Genomic DNA, 21,457 nt, shown 5'->3' on the forward strand with positions numbered 1-21,457 from the left:
TAATTGGAAATTTAAATAGTACACAATATTTACATAATGCACCTTTCATAACAAAAGAATAACACAGCCAATCATAATACCTAAGCCATTCGAGTAAAAAGGGCCTTTCCCCGTGTGTAATATCAGCTTTAAAGTTATATTTTAGATTTGGAATCCATTCGGTATTTCGGTCATAAGTAGTTAGTATTTAAGTAAGTTATCTTGAATATTTGTATTTAAAAAAAGACCAATATCATAATCTAATTTAATTCGTTCAGCAGAGACTTAGTATATATACAGGTCTCTACACGCTGTATAATTAGAATTAGTCTTTTATCCCAAATCACCGAGCTTAGTTTAAGGTTTCAGGTCTCGTTGATCGTAAAAACCATTTTACTGAATTCTTATCCACCTTAAATAATAATTATATTGTCGGTGGTGACCTTAACGCTAAGCATATTCAATGGGATTGCCGTGCCTTTAACTCTAGAGGTAACTTTCTCCTTAATGCTACCTCCAGAATAATATCTCAATTATCTCTCCATCAAATTTCACCAACTGGCCCACATACCATCATAAATTGTCTGATATTCTTGATATCTTCATCGCCAAAATTCCAAATTTTCTACACACTCAATCTCAAAACTTGTTAGACCCGTATTCAGACCACTTTCCTGTCTTGCTTACTGTAGATTGCCAACCTCTTGTTAAATTCAGTTCATCAATGCTATCTCAATATCGAACAGATTGGGAAAAATTTGGTTACACCCTTTCTGAGAAAACTGATCTAAAACTTTGTCTAAAAACAGCCTCTGACATCAAAGATCCTGTTAACTTACTCACAAATAACATACAATCGGCCATCTGGGAATCAGCAATCAAAAGAAGATTGCATCAAATCTTCCTTTTCACATCAGAACTCTCATAACACTGAAACGTTGTGCACGAGCAATCTGGCAACATTCTAGATACCCATCCGATAAGCGCCATTACAACGCTTTTGCGTTAAAACTCAAACGCCTTCTTGCTAGCCTCAGATCTAAAGTCTACGCAAACTACGCATCCTCACTTTCACATAATGATGGTTCACTTTGGAAGGTATCTAGGAAACTTTAACGTATTCATAATCCACCCACCACTCTCCATAACGATGATGGTACCTGGGCAGTCTCCGAATAAGAAAAATCAAATACATTTATGAAACACTTAGAAAATACCTTCCAACCGCATTATAATTGTCTATCGCCCTGCAAAATCAAAGAAGTTGAAAGCTTCCTCGACGCCCCACTGCAAATGTGCCCTCCTCCTCGAGCCTTCTCTCCTGGTGAAGTTCACTTTAATATTAAAAAGCTCTCTTTAAAAAAATCACCTGGATATGACCTAATAACTGCTGAAGTAATCAAAAACCTACCTAAGAAATCTATCATATTCCTAACACAAATCTACAACGCAATGCTCCGGTTATCTTATTTTCCTATTCTCTGGAAATATTCTACCATAATTCTTATACTAAAACCCAAAAATCCGTCAGACTCCCCAACTTCGTATAGACCAATCAGTCTTCTTCCAATACTTTCTGAGGTATTCGAAAAGCTGCTACTAAAACGTATCTTACCTATTGTTGACGCTGCAAAGATCTTACCTAACTCACAATTTGGCTTACGCAATAACCACTACACCATACATCAAGTCCACAGACTAGTAGACAAATCTCCTATGCTCTAGAGGAAAAACTGTATTGCACTGGTGCGTTTCTAGATATCTACCAGCCCTTTGATCAGGTCTTTTATATAAACTCAAGATGCTTGTCCCTAGTCATTACTACTTAATCCTTAAATCTTATTTAGAAGACCGTCTTTTCTCAATGCGAGTAGCTTCTACCTTTTCCCACATTAATCAATGCAGGCGTACCTAAAGGCGGAAGTTACAGCTCCGCTCCTATTCAACTTGTATATATCTGACCAACCTTCATCGCCCCATACTCTTGTTGGTGATTTTGCTGACGATAAGTGGTAGTCGGTGCTGCTTTGGTAAAATGAAGCATCGAATGATGTCTCTGACCGCACGTACGGCAGGTGAACTTTGATTTACAAGACGTTGTGCTGTGGTTCGATAATAAACAGTTGAGACAAAGTCGATGTTCTTTAACAAGTTGATACCGTTCACTAGACGTTTTAGCGATGAACGTTGGACATAGTTTGATTTTGTGGGTTTCCTTGCAAACTGGACATGATTCAGAGCTTATTACCGTAGTAAAAACTCGTGGAGTAGTAGGGGCATGTGTATTTGATTTTTTGGTCTCTGGTTTTCCGTGTTTGGTTTTTGATGTGGAACTACCTTCTGCACGGATTCCAGCCGACCTAATGTGATTTCGGAGAAAGTCAATAAATTCGTTTATGGTTGGTGAAACAGTATCTCCGACTTTTAACTCCCAACGGGAACAAAGCTCGTAATCCATTTGTTTTTCAAAAATATGTCTAAGGATCGGATTCCACTGTCGAGTAACAAAATCTAACTTGTTCAATGCCGATGTGTGTTCCAGAATAATGTTAATGAGGGTTTTGATTGAAGTAGCGTCGTCAATTTTTACTGGGTGTGGTGTTAATAACGCGTCGAGGTGGATACGAGCGAGGTCTCGTTTGTTACCGTATCGAGCACGTAAAATATCCCATGCACTTGCATAATTGTTGGTTGTTAACGAAAGATGAACGATCAATGACAACGGTTCGTCCTAGAGTGCAGTTTTCAAGTATTCAAACCGCTCAACGTCTGTTAAGTCAAGAGCATGAGATAGTATGGAGTTGAATAAATCATCAAAACTTTGCCACTCCGTTAAAGCACCGGAAAACGTTGGAAATTTTCGTTTGGACATTTGAAATGCTGATATGTTACCGAAGCATGATTTATTTATTATACTAAATTCATTTTGCTTATTTGTATTCGATATTGATAATTGATGGACTTCAGCGAAGACCGCGAGATCGTAATACAAGGTGTCGAATGAAGCACTGAGTGTCTCCGTGGCTGTGTGGTCTGTGACGTCGATGGGAGCTGTTTTGTTGGCTACAGCTGCTTCCATGAGTTGGATATCGGTCTCCACATTTGTGCGAATAATATTTAATTCTGAAAGCATCTGGGAGAACTTAGCGCGTTTGCCCACACTGGTACGGTTTTGATCGAATTCGGCTGACGCTTGCAGGAAGGTGGTCATTCGTCTAATGATACGATTTATTCATGCCTTGGCTTCAACGTAGGTCATTGAAGTTGATGGAGTCATTATTACAAAGGTGGTACTGTCGTGATCGTTGAAAGGAACGGTATGTTACTCGGGAAACGAGTATAGAGGTAACGACAGTACGTGTTGTATAGATTGTTGAGTGAACTGTATTTGTTGCGGTTTTCTTTGTATGTGATCCAGCCCGAAAGACCAAAATGTTCGTTGGAGATCGTGGAACGGTTGTTGAGGTTTTTAAAAAAGACGGCCGATATATGAAATAAATAATGAAAAGTTTTATTAAATAATCACTCGGGAAGTAATGCACAGAATATCAATATAAACAGTATATGGTAGAAATAAAAAGAACTTCTGTTGGACGTTAGAAGACTCGCGCGCGGTATCAGACAATGCAATGCCAGAATTACTCTGACTATTGCATTATGGGGTCTTTAGTATACCAATCGGATACAATGCCGGAATAACTCTGACTATTGTACCATGGATTTGATGTATACCGCACGTTGAGTCCGGGAGAGAAACTACCTTTTGGAACGCTTAAGTCTGCCTGGGTAGGTCTTGCTATAGCGCCGAAAAGGTAGTAAATGGTATCGGTTCGACCGGTGCTTTGCTCTTTTATAGCCATCACGAGGCAGCAACGGCGTACTAGCATACGATGGATAAAGCAGTCGAGGCGACTGGTCGAACGATGTACAAAGTATAATAAAATTAAAATAGGTAATTAATGACAATTAGGTTGATAAGTAAATTTAGGTAATAAAGATATGGATTATTATATAATACGATAATGAATGAATATGTCTTACTAACGTATATCATAACAAATTTTCGTTCAGCAGAATACATTTTGTGATGTTAGCTTAATACACAGATGATATCAACTCAGATTTCACACGTCAAATTTTATCATTGAAAATTTTTTTAATAAATGTGAAGATTTAAAAAATGAGTATTCAAAAACTAGTCGAATATATACTTAGTAATGATTTATTGATTATGTCCTGATATTTTTACAAGTTGTATATTTTTTACTATTCCAATGACATCGGCTTCAGCAGAACGTTCATTTTCAAAACTTAAGCTTATTAAAAATTATCTACATAACACAATATCACAAGATCGGTTAACTGATATTGCTTTATTAAATATTGAAAGGCTTTATACTTCGCGGATCGATGTAGATTCAATTACTGATAATTTTGCAAATTTAAAGGCCAGAAAAATGAATTTTTTTAAATGATTACATTTATTTTAGTCTTGTTTAAATTTAAAAAGATGTATATATAGTATAACACGGCCACATGGGGCCTCCAGATTTTGGTTTGCACACGGGCCTCAAGTAGTCTAGTTACGGAAATGTCTGCCATAATAAAGTACGGTCCTATAAGCTTTCCACCAATAAACATACACCATACATTAATTCCTCAGACCGATTGAAAATTAGTTTTACGTGACCAGTGTAGGTTTGTATCATCCCAGTATCGATGATTTTTTATATTAGGAAGGAAACGATGGGAAAATAGATAGAATTATAATATCTTTTAACAATGGTCTTTATGCACCTGGTCTAATTGATAATCTTCCTCAGCAAAAAGTATACAACAAAGAAGGCTTGACTGTGATGGTGTAGAGTTTATTCTTCTCAAAGCATCAACTCATTTCTTAGTAAGGGTTTCATTAGATAAAAAAATCTATTTTAGTAGAATAAAAAGAAAAGAAACAACAACTGTAGTTAAAAGTAAAACAATAAATAATATATTCTGTGATATAACTTAATATCACAGACATGTACTATAATACTTAAAAACTTTATAATTTTTTGAATATTTAATGTTGGATATTTTACCTGAAAAAATATTTATTCAGGTATATAAAATATTATATCAAAATTATAATGTATAATATGATATTTAGTTAGGTATTCAGTATTTTTAAATTTAAGGTGTCTCGCGTCAGAATATACATTAACAGAATAATGATTACAGATTTGAAGTATCTACATTAAGATGATGCCAGCATACTATTTGTTTTCTCTTTCTGACCCATGCGTAACATGGCAAATTTTACGTTCACAATAATGACTATTATTATTATATAACCATTTTAATTTCTCAAATTAGAGTGAAATGATCACTTATACAATTTAAAGTTAAGAACATTATCTAGGGCATCTCATAAGCGTTTTAATATATTTTAATTTTACTCCGAGTTAAGAGTATTTTAAAAGATTTAAATTATTTGTACATCTTAAAAAACTCATATCAATACAAAATACTCATCATTTTAATTTTATAAGAGTTCATTTCACTCTAATTTGAGAAATTAATATGATTGTTTCCGCACCGTCGCGGAGCTATTGAAAAGATATCGTTAGCTGGCCGCACGATACTCGCGAACGTGATGAAATTTAGTAATATATGTGATATGGGGGAACGGGTACTTACAACTAAAAGAAAAAAGGGTAAAACCGTATTATGGAAGTGCACTTTGGCACGAAACAGATTGTTCTTATACAGAATAAAATATTATACACAGTAAATACATATAGGATGGTATGATCATACCTTGACAAAGGACCCATCAGTTTTGGAAATAGTAATACATAAAACGCAGGCGGCCGTAAGTGGGTTACGCCATATGCGTATGAAATACAATATAATATAAACAAAGAAAATAGTCTTTTCTGGATGGTGAGTGACAACAGCAGATGACTTCTGGACGCCGATGGCGATGTTACGGCACTGGTACCAACCCGTAGACGGCAACGGACGGCGAGCGTCGGACACGTAATTGGCTTTGAATTGACGCGGTACTCACGAGTCATGGCGCACCAACGCACCACAGGGTCACGGATAGGGATCATATGACACCCAAAAAATGACGAACGAAAAACACGGCTGGTTGACGAACGGGAAAATGCACTCAAAGTAGCACCAAAACGGGACTTGTAAACCACACTGGGGAGCGCGTTAATAGCATATTTGTACGGATTGATCGACTCGGAACAAAGGGCCTGAGGACACACGGCGGCGACTGAGATCTCGAAATCGACGGTGCACAAGAAAAAACACTGATCGACGTTGACGACGACAATTTTAAAAAAGTAAGCGCACCGACTCGCGCGAAATCGAACCGTCCGAATAACGCAAGTACAACACGTAAGGAACAAAAGAAAAGGGGGTCGAAAACGAATCCATACACCGAAAATGAAACATCAGGCAAGAACGCGCAAGTTTTCGGCTAGCAAAGCACGGGCGTGCGTAGGGAACTGGTGACGACGCGTGTGGTAACGGTGGATCGTGTCGGAAAAAGCGCTTCACCGAAGCGATCAGTGATGGGAGGAGAGAGGACAGGGTTAAACGTTGCAATTTTTCGACGCCCGTTACGACGTACGTCGGAGTAACGGCGATGGTGCAAAAACAGTGGTTGTCATTTTTATGAACGTAAAACTTGCTATGTTGTGCATGGGTCAGAGAGTGAAAACAAATAGTACGCTGACAACCCCTTAAACAATATTATGCAAGTATTGCAATTTGCAATAATTTAAGTTATATGTATTCCGGAGCCAAAAAAAGAAAAATAGATAGAGTTTCAGAACTCTATTCTAACATTAAACATTTTTCAAACTGTACTGACGAGCACATCCGGATGGGCAAACCAGTACATAGCGTCTCTTTATACTACAACAAACTATAAACATTTTTTTTTTTTTTTTTGATCATGTACTTAGTTATTTATGACGTAAACTATTGTATTATTGCTATAGAAGTTTCGAGGTCTACGGAAAAAAAAGCTTTCATCAATTTTTACATAAAAAAAAAAAAGATTAAAAAAGAACCGTCAATTCCCAAAGATTCAGTTCTTCCAGCCTCCAGGAGTGAATGACTTTAAACTACCATACGAGGTGTGTTCAATAAATACCCAGACAAAATGTATTACAAATTATATTTAAAACTTAGAAACTATTTAAATGGATCACCTTCAAAATAGTGTCCTTTAGCTTTAATACAATACTCCCAACGGTCTTACCACTTTTTGAAACACCTTTGAATTTCCTCCATAGTTATAGTCTTTAGCTCTTGTGACGCGTTATGGATAGTTTCGTCAACGTCTTCGAATCTATGGCCTTTGAGGGTACTTTTTAGTCTCAGAAACAAAAAAAAAAACACATGGTGCTAAGTCAGGTGAATATGGTGGATGAGGTACCACTGGTATATTTTTAGATGCCAAAAATTCACGTATGGAAAGTGCTGAATGCGCTGGTGCATTGTCATGGTGCAAAAACCATGACTTTGATTTCCACACTTCTGGTCTTTTACGGCGTACTTTCTCTTTTAATCTTTCTAATACTTGTTTATAGAACACTTGATTTATTTTCTGACCCGTAGGTACAAACTCATAATGAACTAAACCAAAAAAATCAAAAAAAACAATGAGCATTGCTTTGATGTTTGATCGGACCTGACGACATTTTTTTGGCCGAGGTGAATTTGCGGTCTTCCATTGCGATGATTGCACATTGGTTTCGGGATCATATCCATATACCCATGTTTCATCATCCGTAATAATTGATTTAATAAAATTTGAATCATTAGAAACCCGATTTTTTAGTTCTAAACACACTTCAATGCGATGTTCCATTTGCTCCACCGTTAACAATTTTGGTACTAATTTTGCGGACACTCTTTTCATACCCAATTCATCTGATAAAATTGAATGACAAGTGTCAATTGATATACCAACTTCATTGGCTACTTCTCTAATTATTTTATTATTACTTCTCTACTTCAGTTAATCTTCGGTCGTTTTTAATTTTGTTTCGAACAAGATCAATGGTATCATTTGTTTTTGATAATGATGGACGCCCAGGACGATGATCATCTTCAATGGATATCCGACCTTCTTTAAAACGTTTGAACCAGTCAAAAGTTACACAGCGGCTTAGTGAAACATCTCCAAAAGCCATCATCCAATCAGTTCAAAAGTTTCCGTAACATTTTTACCAATTTTGAAACAAAATTTAATACACGCGCGTTGCTCCGTAAAATCACGATTTTATACAAAACGACCAACTTTGAACACGTATTGTCGATGACTGATTTGAGATAATGATTATTAGTATATACTGAAATAATGTTCATTATCTCTAGTTTATTTTGGCATAACAACATTATCGATAACATTAACCGTTTTTCTGTAATAATTTTTGTCTGGGTATTTATTGAACACACCTCGTATGTTATAGCGGGAGATGAAGCGTTTGGCTTAAGTCATATTGTGATGCGTTCATATGCCGGTAAAAATTTAAGTAAAATTCTTAGTAATAATTTATGGTGCTAATGATGAAAATAAATACATACTTATTTATTTTAGACTAAAATAGTAAAATAGTAAATTTTCATATAAATTAAATCTCATGCTATAACACTTAACTAAATATGAAGCAACAGGCATATTGATTTATATTTAATAGATAGGTGCATAAGCGTTATAATATTATTTTTTAGACTTTTTATTTAAACCACTGGGTTTTTTGCTTTTGGTTTTCTTTTTTCTAGATTTAAACTTGAGGTTCACATAAGGCATGATAAATGCTGTTATTGTTCGCAAAGCTATTCTTTCACGTATTGCGTCCAGTTTGTCGTACACCTCTCGTTTTAGATAAACCCGTTCGGCTTCTTGTAGTTCAGCGAGGTGCTTTGACATTGATTCAACAGTATTCTTAAAGCGAAAAAAATTTTTTATTGTTATCATATTATCCAATATGCTAATGGTTATTGTATTTATTTTTGATTTGTTTTGTTTGTTTTTTTTTATAATTATTAGGTATTTCAAGATAAAAAAAAAATTATATACTTATTTATGTGTTTCATTTGGTATACTGTCAAAATTTAAGTCTGCCTCGAATACGTATCATAGATTTCGCTAACGCAATTATTTATCCAAGTATATGTATATTTTTCATAATTCATTAGATAATTATAAAAATAATATTTAAAAAATGCTGCTTTAAAATAGTCAAAATAACTTTAAAGGGTAATTGTGTTTATATCCAATGGGCTAACCCCCTTTACTCTTAATTCATAAATATTGTAAATATCCATCTAGTTTAAAATATACCTTCAATTTTTCAATCGTGTTATTTTTTTCTATTATCGAATGTTCAAGACTTTTTTTTTTTTTGTATCGCATTAACATGTCTTTACTGAAACGGTTACTAAACATCTTTAAAAATTCTTCTTTTCTAAATCTAAAAAAATACAATTAACCATTACATGTTAGTGATAGTAAGTTCGGTAATTTAAAAACAAAATGTCCATTTTTATTATTCCCCCGGCAAAAATATTAAATAACACCTGATTATAATCTAATTATATAGATATTTATCCATTGACATAAAAAAACAATGATAAAATATGATTACACGTACACAAAGTTATATATAAAATAAAATAAATTAATGTAGGAGTTGTGTTGTTGATCCACTTTTATTGATTTTTTTGAACAAAACTTTTTCTATAAAAATTGTTACTTTAATTATTTTATTTTATATTTATGAAATCAATAATGAAACTAAATACTCAAATGCAATAAAAAAGCACAAACAAGGTTAATAAGTTATAGTTTGAGGAATCTTCGCTTATGACTAGCTACTGTTACCACTAACGTCAATAATAGTCTATGCAACTAATGTATTAGGAAATATGTTTAGAGTTTAATGTTGTTAAAAATGTATTAAAATATATTTTAGAGGTGAAATTCAGACAAGTACTGAATATCTGTGGGTAATTAAACACCACATCTATAATCAAATTCTAATCTATAGTAAAGGCATTTTTATCATCCATGTTTAATATTTTAATATAAAAATTAAATAATTTTATTGTTTAGGTGTATTTTTTAACCACAAGAATATAGGACGAGGCGCTTGCCTTAGATGCCTGATGCTGGTGGGCATAAAAATATTAAAAGATTAACTTAAGAAAAAATATTATTATCAATGTAAGATTATTTACCGATCCGTAGGTATAATATAGGCTAAAAATTGTATTTCTTGTTTTGATCGAAACCTAATTACTAATTTTCAGATATTTCTGACTTATTATGAAATATTAAAAACTGCGAGTGTGTCATCACCTAACTTTGGGATAACTACGTAAAATGTAACGACACAAACATAAAATTTTCAGTTATGAAGTTCAACAAGTGATACTAAAAATAAACAATTATCATTTTATTTAAAAAACTAAGCATAGGTTCCATGATAATTAGTGCGCATTCTATGTTGCAGAGCATGTTGGCTGCTTGGGGCATAATACATATTACGTTGAGAACACTCAGCTGCAGAGGGGACAACGTTCACGGTAAGGTTACTGGCCAATTGTCATTTCCCATGACAAAATACATAGGCATGTAAGCAACTCGTGATACGCAGGTCTGTGACGTAAGCATCTCTCCGACTAGATAAGCGGAGGATTGGTGGCGGCTATAGCGGCTGTGGCGACGGCGGACCTATAAGAAACGGAGAAATGCTTACGTTACATTACATAGATGGACGGAGGTTCGCGATTCGCTTCAAAAACCGGAATATTGCTGACATGCCTATGTATTTTGTCATGTCATTTCCCCAATTTTACATTTTGACGTATCTCTACAACTACTATGGAACACCAAAATGAGGTAATGAATATTAAACAAATAATTACAAGTAAGGTTAACTTGCTAAATTTTAAATTTAATAATGATAAATATTATTATCTTACAGTTCTTTTTTCATCTGCTCCGATTCTAAAATATTGATTTCTTTTGAAGCAAGAAATTTCTTTTTGTTTTCTTTATTTATTTTTTCAAGATCATCCAATTCTTTCTCGCGTTCCATCAAATTTATTAACATTTCATTTCTATTTTTTCTCCTGTGGGCGTATATAATTAAATAGAGTGATTATTAATAATTTACTTCATGAATAATCCTCATTAAAAAAAATTGTTTTTAGAATTCATTTAAACATTGTTGTTTTCAGTCTATTGTTTAAGGTTCGTTTTTATAATTTATATACAACTTTCTAACATCACAGTATCACAATATCACATTAATTTTATACATTTTTTTAAACAGCAATACATTTTAAATTTCATATCTTAAATTACTATTTAAAATTATTATTGTATAAACATTTTAAAGATAAGCAAAATATGGTGGTTGGGGGTTGTCCACTGTTACTTATGCCTACCTGAATTTATATAAACTTTAAATGATTATAAATCTAAACTACAATATTGACTCGGTAGATACTTAAAATTGTTTAACTTTAAAAAAAAAATGTGATTTAGAATAGAGTAAAACTCACTTAAGACGATATTCAAAGCTCTTTAGAACGTCTTAACCGGGAAAGTGTCTAATGTGGACATAGAAAACAAAATAATTTATTTAAATATCAAATGTATTATTACTATAATTATTGAACATAATTAAACAGGCAATACTTTAAAATGAATATGTAAAATATTATAATTTAGAAATGCCTTAAAAAAAAGCTAATGTGCTAATTACGATAATTATCTTAGATTTATAAATTTATTAAAAGGTAATTTAAACTTAATATTACAATCAACAATATAATATTGGCGTTGCTGAACGAAAAATTGCTACGTTATACGTTATAGAGAGAATAGTGCTGACAGTCACTGAAATCAAAAATATAATAATACAAGTAATAGCTTTGCAAAAACTACAAACAGTTTGATTAGGGAAATTACCTAAATTAAATACAAATGCTGGTTTCAATTTTTTTTTTTAAATTATATCATAAATTTACTTTTACATATATATTATAATCACAGTCAAATTTACACATATAAATAACTTATAATTACAGTAGTACATCTTACTCAATCCGAACTTTATTCAATTGTGCTTCTCGATATACTTTTACCACTCGATCGTCGAATTGTATTTTTTTTATTCGATATTCTTGAACTTTATCTTTGTGATCGATCTCCATCTTATCAATTTCTTCGTTCAATAATTTAATTTCTGCTAAACACGATTCGTTTTCTTCGGACATACGTTTCATATGGACCATGCGCAATTCATTTTCATCGCAGTTCCAGTATCTCTGATATGACTTGTCACTAATACGTTTAAAAAATGTATTTATCTCATAATTCAAATCAATGCCGCCTTTTGATATCTATTTAAAACATGTTTTGTTAACTATAGAGTTTAAGTAGTACCTATAATTTATTAGAAAAACAGTTAGATTATGACTCTCAGTCTTAAATATTAGCGCAAAGATACGTATTAATTTTGTAATGGAGTTAAGGTCTGTTATCGCTTTTTGAAGCAATACAAATTCTTCAATTTTAATTTAAGAGTGGTTTCTTCTAGCTAGTTATTATTAAGGGCATCATTTATTTGGGTGAGACATTAACCGATCGTTTAGGTGAATTAATTTATAAATTTTATAGGGAATAATAGGGAAGTAACATACTTAACACTTGATCGTGGTATTACCGAAATGGAACGGAGATTTCAAAGTTTTAATTACGTATCTCACTTCTTTAAATGCTTACAACCGATTTCATTAATTAAATTAAACGATGAAGAATTATCTGATTATACAAATCAGCAGAAACATTACAAAAAAAGTATGACCAAGATATTTCTCCAGATTTTGTACATCAGATACTATCTTTTCGATCATTTTTTAAAGATATAATATCCATAAAGTACCCTGATGTACGCACTGCTTTTATTTTATACTTGACGTTACCTATAACTGTTGGCACTATAACTAAAAATAATAAAAAAAATGATTTACGGTGTACGATGTCAGAGGAACGGCTGAGTGGTTTATCAATTATTTCCATCGAAAATAAGCGGGCACAAAAATTACAAATTTGGATGAAATCATTGACAAGTTTGCTCAAGTAAAGGCTAGGAAAGTTAATTTTTAATTAATTATATTATATAATACCTACTATACTTAATATTTAAAGTCATTGTTTTTACAATTTTTTAAGCAGTAAAATAATACAGGTACCTCATATAGAATCACTGTTTAATCCTTATATTAAAGAGGGTCTCCAACTTTTATAGGTCCCAGGGTCACCAAGTTTCATGCTACGCCACTGCAAATTAGTGATATCTTTTTATTCTAATATAAATAAATACAATAAAATATCTTGTTTTAAATATCAGAATAATAAAATAAAAATAAAAAATAGTAGAACAATTATTTTAAGCTATTGCTATAATATTATAAAGATATCACTAGTGAAATATCTTAATGTTTACAATAACCTGATATCATATTAATTAATAATTATTAGTCGGATAAAAAAACTGGCAATATTGCACTCGTTTGACTGTGCTCAATCGAGTTTCAACAGTAATTATATTACTTTTAATGGTTTGTAGGATTTATGTATACATTGGTTTTTTTATGGGAAGATTCTTGACTCAAGGGTTAATCAGAATGTGACATTATTTATTTTTTTTTTTTTTTATTAAAATTTAGTTATATATTATTAAATTATTTTAATCAACTTACACACAATTTTAATGTATAAAACATCATGCAACGCTGTCTTTATAATACATGTATATAACCACAGTATTTATTAAAACTTATATAATATTTTACCTGAGACGAGTAAAATTCTTTGCAAGTATTTAACACACATTCATCCTGGAAGATGATTACAAAAAGTTTGCAAAAATCAACATAAGTAATATTTTTGCCAAGCCATTTAAGTTTGGCAAACACTTTTTGGGCAGTATTACCTCTATCATGATGTGGATGGCGAGCAAAGAAAACTGGCAAAGATAACTGCAAGCAAAACATCAAATGAGCACTATAATATACATTATTATGAATAATATAAATTTTATAATACATTATTACGTCATTACTAATAAAAAAATTATATAAAAATTAAAATATTTAGTACTAAATTAAAAATTTTAATCATAATACATGGGCAACGACGGGTTGAGACAGCTAGAATATTTATACATAATCGTTATTTAAATAATATCCAAGTCCCTCAAATACAAGCCTAATCATTCAGGTCTCTTATAAACAATTTTTGATCTGGTTTACCTAATTATCTCTATAATAAATATTATTTCTTGAACATAAAACAGAAAATATTGACCAAATCATAGTTAATTAATTATTAATTAAGCCATTATTTTTCATCTATTTATAAAAATAAATTGCTCACATCACTACAGCCAATTCCATTTAAGTTAACCCACTTTCGCGCAGATATATTGCGCCGTCGAAACGTGCGAACCTCTGCACAAGTGCCAGATGCTGTGTGATTGGTCACCTTTGGACGGTAAGCGATATTACTCCTTTTTATAAGCAGCCGTCGCCGTGTATACAAATGATTATAGAAACACAATTAAAAGTATCATATTTACAAACAATATATTAATATATGTAAACGTCAAATTTACAAATTTAGTTAGAACCGAACTCAAAAACAAATGACACGTCTCCAGTTATAGATGTCACATTTAGGATCACCAAACTTAGTCAGACATCGTATAAATAAAAAAAAAAAAAAAAAATTCAAAATTAAATTTTCTGTAAAACAGTGTTAATTTTACTAATTGTAATATATTTACACGTTTATATTTTGACGAAGAATGTTTCATTTATTATTTGTTAAACATATTTTAAGTTATGCTATTATCAATACATAATTTTATCAAATCATTACACTGTTCATCTGGTTGCTTCAAATTTATTTTGACTGATTATTTTGAACAATATAATCAGTATTTTCCGGAACATTATTTTAATGAAACAATAAATGTATAGGTATTTTGACACTAAATGGTTAAGACTGAATTACAAATCTACAGCTAAACTAAATTTAGAACCACGAGTGGGGCCGTTTCATTATTATTTTCATTCAATCTGAAAACCTTACTGGTACATGATAGAATACTATATATTATGCAGGAGTTTTTTTTCATTTATCTCTATTAAAAATAAGCATAGGAAAAATTGAACACTGTTCCAGATTTAAGATTATATCTTACATCTTTTGAAAATAATTTAAAAAAATGAAAGCTAAGTATAACTTAAAAAACTATTTAATTCGAAATAAAGTTAAACATTTCACTAAATTTTTTATTCAGTAAATAAGTAAAATAAAGTCATTTTTTTTTTAAGTGACAAAAATATTCTGTCATATGACCGACTGATCAAAATAAAACGCATGGATGTGACGTCCTAACATACCCAAAGACGCGAAATGTTTAATAATTCCATGGATATTAATTGGATTTGTATGGTTATTTTAACTATATAAATATATTTCTTCCACGAAACCGTTTCCGTAGAAAAAGTCACTTTCGAAAAAATAATGAAATTTTAACTACTACGTTCTCTGATATAAGTTATAACTTTATAAGTATTCTAGTTGAGAGTTTTTAAGATTAGAATAAGACTATAAACCTATTATGTTTATTAATTTTGTATTTTAGGTCAATAATTTTGTCTTAAATAGGTACAAGGTCTTTTGTAAACCCTCGTTAATATTAGTTGAAGCTCTTTGATAAAAAATCGTGTTATAGACAATGCCACTTTAACTACAAAGCAAAAATATTTTATCACGAGGAATATCCATATTATTGATAATATGAATATTTTGTCAAATAGTATAAAATCTATTTCTGGGCATTGTATCAGTAACTATTTTTACTCGAAATTTTTGTTCCCAGTACATCCCGATCTTAGGGTACTTCAAAACATCCATCATAATTTGTATTGCAATAAAAGATCTTATTTCTAAAGGTAATGTAAATTTAAAAAAAATTATTATTTTGAACTGCATATAAATTTGTATAAAATGATAAATCTTCGAGTATTTTTTGGTCAAAATATTTAGTAAAATATTTGTACGGTTGTGGTATAGTGGAGGGACAATCTATTGGTTCTAAATCTGTTAAATTTATAAATGGCTCTTAAAATGGTTTATTTACTCATGTGATATCTTTTTTTTTTTTTGACAAATGGAAACTGTTTAGGTGTTGTATCATAGACTTTATTTCCAGACTATTAAGTTTCATTCGTTGTTTGATCGTCATCATCGTATAAATCTACTTCTGTATTAGTCAGCATTTAATTACCGAGTTCATTCTCTGACTCGCTATTCAATATATCTATATCACTAATTGTTCCGAAATCCAAAAAGCTCAACATTTTTTGATAGTTTGACACCATAGTATATACAAACTTGAAATAATAATAAAAAAAACGAGACATGCGAGTGATTACGGACGGTACTGATATAGAATATCAATTAAACACATAATGGTATTTATATTATTACGATAATTACGACATAATTTATAGATGACAATGTCATAAAAAACAAATTATAAAAAAAACCCAAACCTTTATACTAAACTAGAGTTGTAATTTTAAATTTGCCCGATATTCCCACTGTCCATTTCACTGGACATACTTTTTATCGTGTATTACTTGTGGTTACCAACACTTATATTTCAGTGAATAAGTTAAAATATATTTCAGTTTTTACCTTCACAGTTAGAAGTCTAGACATATTTTGATTTTGATTTACATTAGTTTAAGATAAAATATATATGCGTAATTTAATTAGTTTATGTTCATAATAAATTATAGAAAATAAAATTATTCATGTCTATTGCAATGGACAATGGTAGGTAGCGAAAGGGTACCTATTTGAACCATTTTATCATACATAAGAATTCCAGTAGATATATTACATATCAGTGACTTGGTTTAATAATTTGCTATTATTCCATTTATCCGAGTATCCATGAATAATTCATCTTTCTCGGTGTATTTCGTATTATAATAATTAATATAATTTATCATGAATAATATATTTTACCTTTTTCCTTATTCCTATAACTTACCTTTAGGTACTTAATATCTAGCTTAGTTTATCTAGTTGCAAATTTATCGAATGGCACTCACCCACCACCATAAATAATCATCTACAATTACATTGTAAACAAGACAAAGACAACAAGTTTTTATTTAATGATTTATGAGTTAAGAGGCCGCAACACCCGCATGTATTACAAGTACGTAACATAGCAAATTTACCCTATGCAGATCACGTTTAGCAGTTTAGCTTCGTCAGTTTAAAAATTATAGTGAATCGACCTATTATGAAACTTGATGATAAGAACATTATCTGGGTTTGTATGTTGGTTTTTAAGAGAGTTATGAGCAATTACTTTATTTTTTTTGTTATATACGTATAACTTGCTAAAAAATTGAACTATCGTAAATACCAATATACAAACACAGATGATTTTCGTTGAAATTGAAGCCAGAGTGAACTTAGATATTGAGGTATTTAACACAAATGATAACACGACTTTATGATTATAATAACAGTATTATATAAATGTAACATACAACTAGATATAGACACACGTCGTACAACGTACCATGTCAATGAGTATCCGAGAGTGACCCAGAGCTAGTGAGTCTTCTACACAAAATGAGCGCTAAATATACGTGTCATTAACGTCACACAATCATACCTATGTATATGTGTGGTATTAATAAGTATTGCTTCACATTACAATAGAAAGTTAAATTATGATACATAATATATTGACACGTGCACCCGTGTGCTTATAATGTATGCATACTAATATTAATTGTATATTTCAACAATTTTCTTACCATTAAGTTTCATAATCAGTCGATTCACTAATTTTTAAACTGACGGAGTTTAACGTGATCCGTTGAGTGTAAATTTGCTATGTTACGTACTTGTAACACGGAGTGTGTCAGCACACGCGGGTGTGACGTTTTATTAATTATACAATATTACATTTACAATAGAATTTTATATTTATATACCATCTACCTAATATGCATCATACCTACCATCATATTACTTTGGTGAGCAAGTGCACTGGGGATTTGCGACGCTGATCTCGCTGGAAAATTTGAATTATATATTTTTTATTCTCCATCCAATATAACTACTTTGTATGGAGGTGTAAAATTATTCCTGATAATAGATGATTAGGACTTACAGTTCAATAATCATTTGTTTTGTACGCCTTTCTTTACATCTAACATCTAACTTAACATTTATTATATTTATAAAATATATAAATATTTAATACCTATATATGGTTGCATATAGAGCTCTGTGCACTTAGTATTTCATTAATTATTAAGTGATATTTAAGTACTGTATGCACAGTTTTCATTATTTATATAGCAATAATTTATAATTTTTGATTTGCATTATACCAATAATTAATATAATTAAATTGACTGTCGTGGTATAAAATGCATTCAATTATTGTAAGATTACTTATGCTTATAAGATAATTTATTTATTACAGTATATATTATATATAATTATATATATACATAAAAATAATATACAGCAGTAAATTATACTAAAAAATAATTATACAATGTATGCAACTCACGGCAAATGATAGATCTGAAGGAATTTTAGTGGTGAGCAACAAAAGTCTTTTATTAAAATTATCTATTTCATCCATATTGGATTAAATTTATATCTCTTTTATCCAACTACATTTTTTTAACACAAAAACAAACTAATTATAATAAAAGAAAATAATTATAATACTGTAACCATAAATACTAAAATCAAAATACAAGTGATTTTAGCCACTCAATACATTAACAGTAGTAAACACTATTGTGCGTTTATTTTATAGAATTATCTATGCATATTGCATATTATAAAATTCATACTTATTTGGCTTATATGGGTTATTCGCCTTATCAGTTATTAATCGTCATCGTAAATCGTAATAATAATTATTGAGATAGGTATATTAATATACAGTACACTGATCTATTCTTGAAATCAACTTAAATAAAATAGATAATCAAAGCGTTCGTAAAATTGTAAACCAATTGCATATTAAATATAAAAACAAGGTTGTCTTGAATTATATTATTGAACAATACTGAAATATGTGTAAGTTTGTAGTTCTCTTATGGTTATGTGACCTCACTCCGAGTACTTTGGCCGCGTCGGCGTCGCCGACACCGAAAACAGCACCGCCGGGCTCCGAATCGTGAGTATTGGATTTTGAATACTCAAAGTCGACGTCCTGTTACCAATTGGTTTTTTTTTCTTTCAGTAAACTGCGCAAGGTAGCGGCGACGAAAGGCCTGAACGACCAGTTGTCACTCGGCCATCCGCTAGTAGCTATGTTCAAGAAGACGCTTTTGTTAAGCCACGGTGAAAGCTCAACAACTTTTGTCAACTACGTGACCAATGTGTCATGTTCACCGCCGGCACATTGGTCCGCGTTGGTGACGGCAGACGTCGAGACATATCTGGAGTTTTTCTAGCTGTAAGTAACCGTTGAACGTTTGTGAATATTAAGAATTCAATGAATATTTTATTTTTACATATTGTATTTTTTTCAATAGATATTTAAATAAAAATTTTGTTATATTATAGATTTTTGTTCGTAATCTAAATTTTGTTGCCTTAAAATATAAATGTTTTCTTGATAGAAGTACCATTACCGAAATAATTAAAGAGATGTGTAAAATAATTTGGAAAATTCTACAGCCAACTAAAATGCTAAAACCATGTATGTACAATGTATGAACAATGGTGTGATGTAGTAGACACGTTTTTTACATAGATTCAATTTCCTAACTGCTTGAGAGCTGTTGACGAGAAAATACGATGCTTTAATTCTAAAAAATCGGGATCAATTTATTTTAATTATAAGACAATGTTTCGATAGCCCTAATAGCAATAGTGGACACAGAATATTGCTTTATGTATATCGATGTAGGTGCATACGGACAAGAAGCTGATCATACTGTTTTTTAGGAATATCCCTTTGAAAGACTTTTATAATCAGAACAACTTAACTTACCGATACCTGTTTATTTGACAAATACCGGTGATAACCCTCAACTATATGATCTAATTGGATATGAAGCCTATGGTCTTCCTACAAATGAAATGTTCATTATACATATGTATACTAGATAATAAATGGCGAGTTTTACATATAGCAATAAATAAATTTAAAAACAAATTTCGCTGACATAATTGTTAAAGCTTGTTTTATACTCTTATCGGAAAGAGTAATGGTGTCAATTTTAAAGATCCGCTAAGTGATAGCTTAGAAAAATTAGAAGTACATTAAAATGATACCGGAAATCGTTGTTAAGACAAAGATACGAGGAATTATGTTGCAAATTTTATTAGAGGTTGGATCTGTTTTTTTTTTCAACATAGATTTATTTAATTTTTCTTAATATTATTTATTTCTTAAAACTTTTATTTAAGATTTCTTAAGTTTAGTTATTAATATTTTTCTATTTGTTTTTAAATAAGATGTTTAAGTAATAAATATACAAAAATACAATAGGATAAATATTATGGTAGGTTACCTATTCACCTATACTACCTATGTGTTATTCAACTTACTGTTCTCTGATTGAAAGTATTTTCCATTTTTCGAACATGCTAATTCCTACTTCTATCCAAGATTAGTCTTTACACTCTTTCTATCCATAAATGCGTTGTTGGTGGTTTTCTAAAGACATTCGCTTTTCAATCTCTATGATTAAGCATTCCAAATCAATCATTTTTATTTATAATTATAAAAAATGCACAATTTTTACAATTTTGTTCACATCATCAGACCTAACTTAACCTTAGTGTAAGTGTGACACGTGTTATTTTAAATATGTAACGTAATAAAAAATAAAATGGCACAGCTGTTTAACCACTGAATGCAGCGTCACATGGTGGTGGCGAATGGCAACGAACGGTAAAATCGTTGCAGAGGACGTGCTAAATTTAAACATATACCTATTGTAGTAGTATATTATTTATATTTACTAGATACTTGATATCTTAATACTTAAAATTTTAAAATATTAAATTAATGTAATTATTATTTAAATTTTTATAAAAAGTCACATATACGATATTGTTAATATGAAATATTACATACATTTTAAATATATATGCATTTCACGAACTTAAGTTTAACACACGATATGATCATCTTTTATAACTTTATAAATTTCATGAAAAATATGATTTCATAAAGTGAATGTGACATAGATAATATTATTTTAGTAATTTTTTTAGTCAGGTAAGTAAAATAAATGTCATGATATACTAAGATACGACATATACTTTTTGCTTTTAATAGTGCACAGTATCATGATAAAATCATGTTCG

At 30.9% G+C, this 21,457-nt stretch overlaps 1 protein-coding gene across 1 annotated transcript; it reads right to left on the reverse strand.

Annotated features, from left to right (window-relative positions):
* Window positions 1-8,710: 8,710 nt before the first annotated feature.
* On the reverse strand, window positions 8,711-16,801 carry LOC113557833. The gene is made up of 6 exons (XM_026963377.1): window positions 16,778-16,801; window positions 13,861-14,046; window positions 12,104-12,405; window positions 10,978-11,127; window positions 9,335-9,464; window positions 8,711-8,935 (listed from the first exon to the last, which is right to left on the reverse strand). Exons 1-6 carry the CDS (start codon window positions 16,799-16,801, stop codon window positions 8,711-8,713), a joined length of 1,017 nt encoding a protein of 338 aa, XP_026819178.1.
* Window positions 16,802-21,457: the final 4,656 nt, after the last annotated feature.

The sequence above is a fragment of the Rhopalosiphum maidis genome, chromosome 3 (genome assembly GCF_003676215.2).
Source record: "Rhopalosiphum maidis isolate BTI-1 chromosome 3, ASM367621v3, whole genome shotgun sequence".
Lineage (NCBI taxonomy): Eukaryota > Metazoa > Arthropoda > Insecta > Hemiptera > Aphididae > Rhopalosiphum > Rhopalosiphum maidis.

Coding starts and splice junctions, on each gene's coding strand:
- LOC113557833 (XM_026963377.1), bottom strand. CDS start 16,801: ATGTCTAGACTTCTAACTGTGAAG. Junction 14,047..16,777: donor CTAGACTTCTAACTGTGAAG/GTAAAAACTGAA, acceptor TTTTGCTTGCAG/TTATCTTTGCCAGTTTTCTT. Junction 8,936..9,334: donor ACACGATTGAAAAATTGAAG/GTATATTTTAAA, acceptor TTTCGCTTTAAG/AATACTGTTGAATCAATGTC.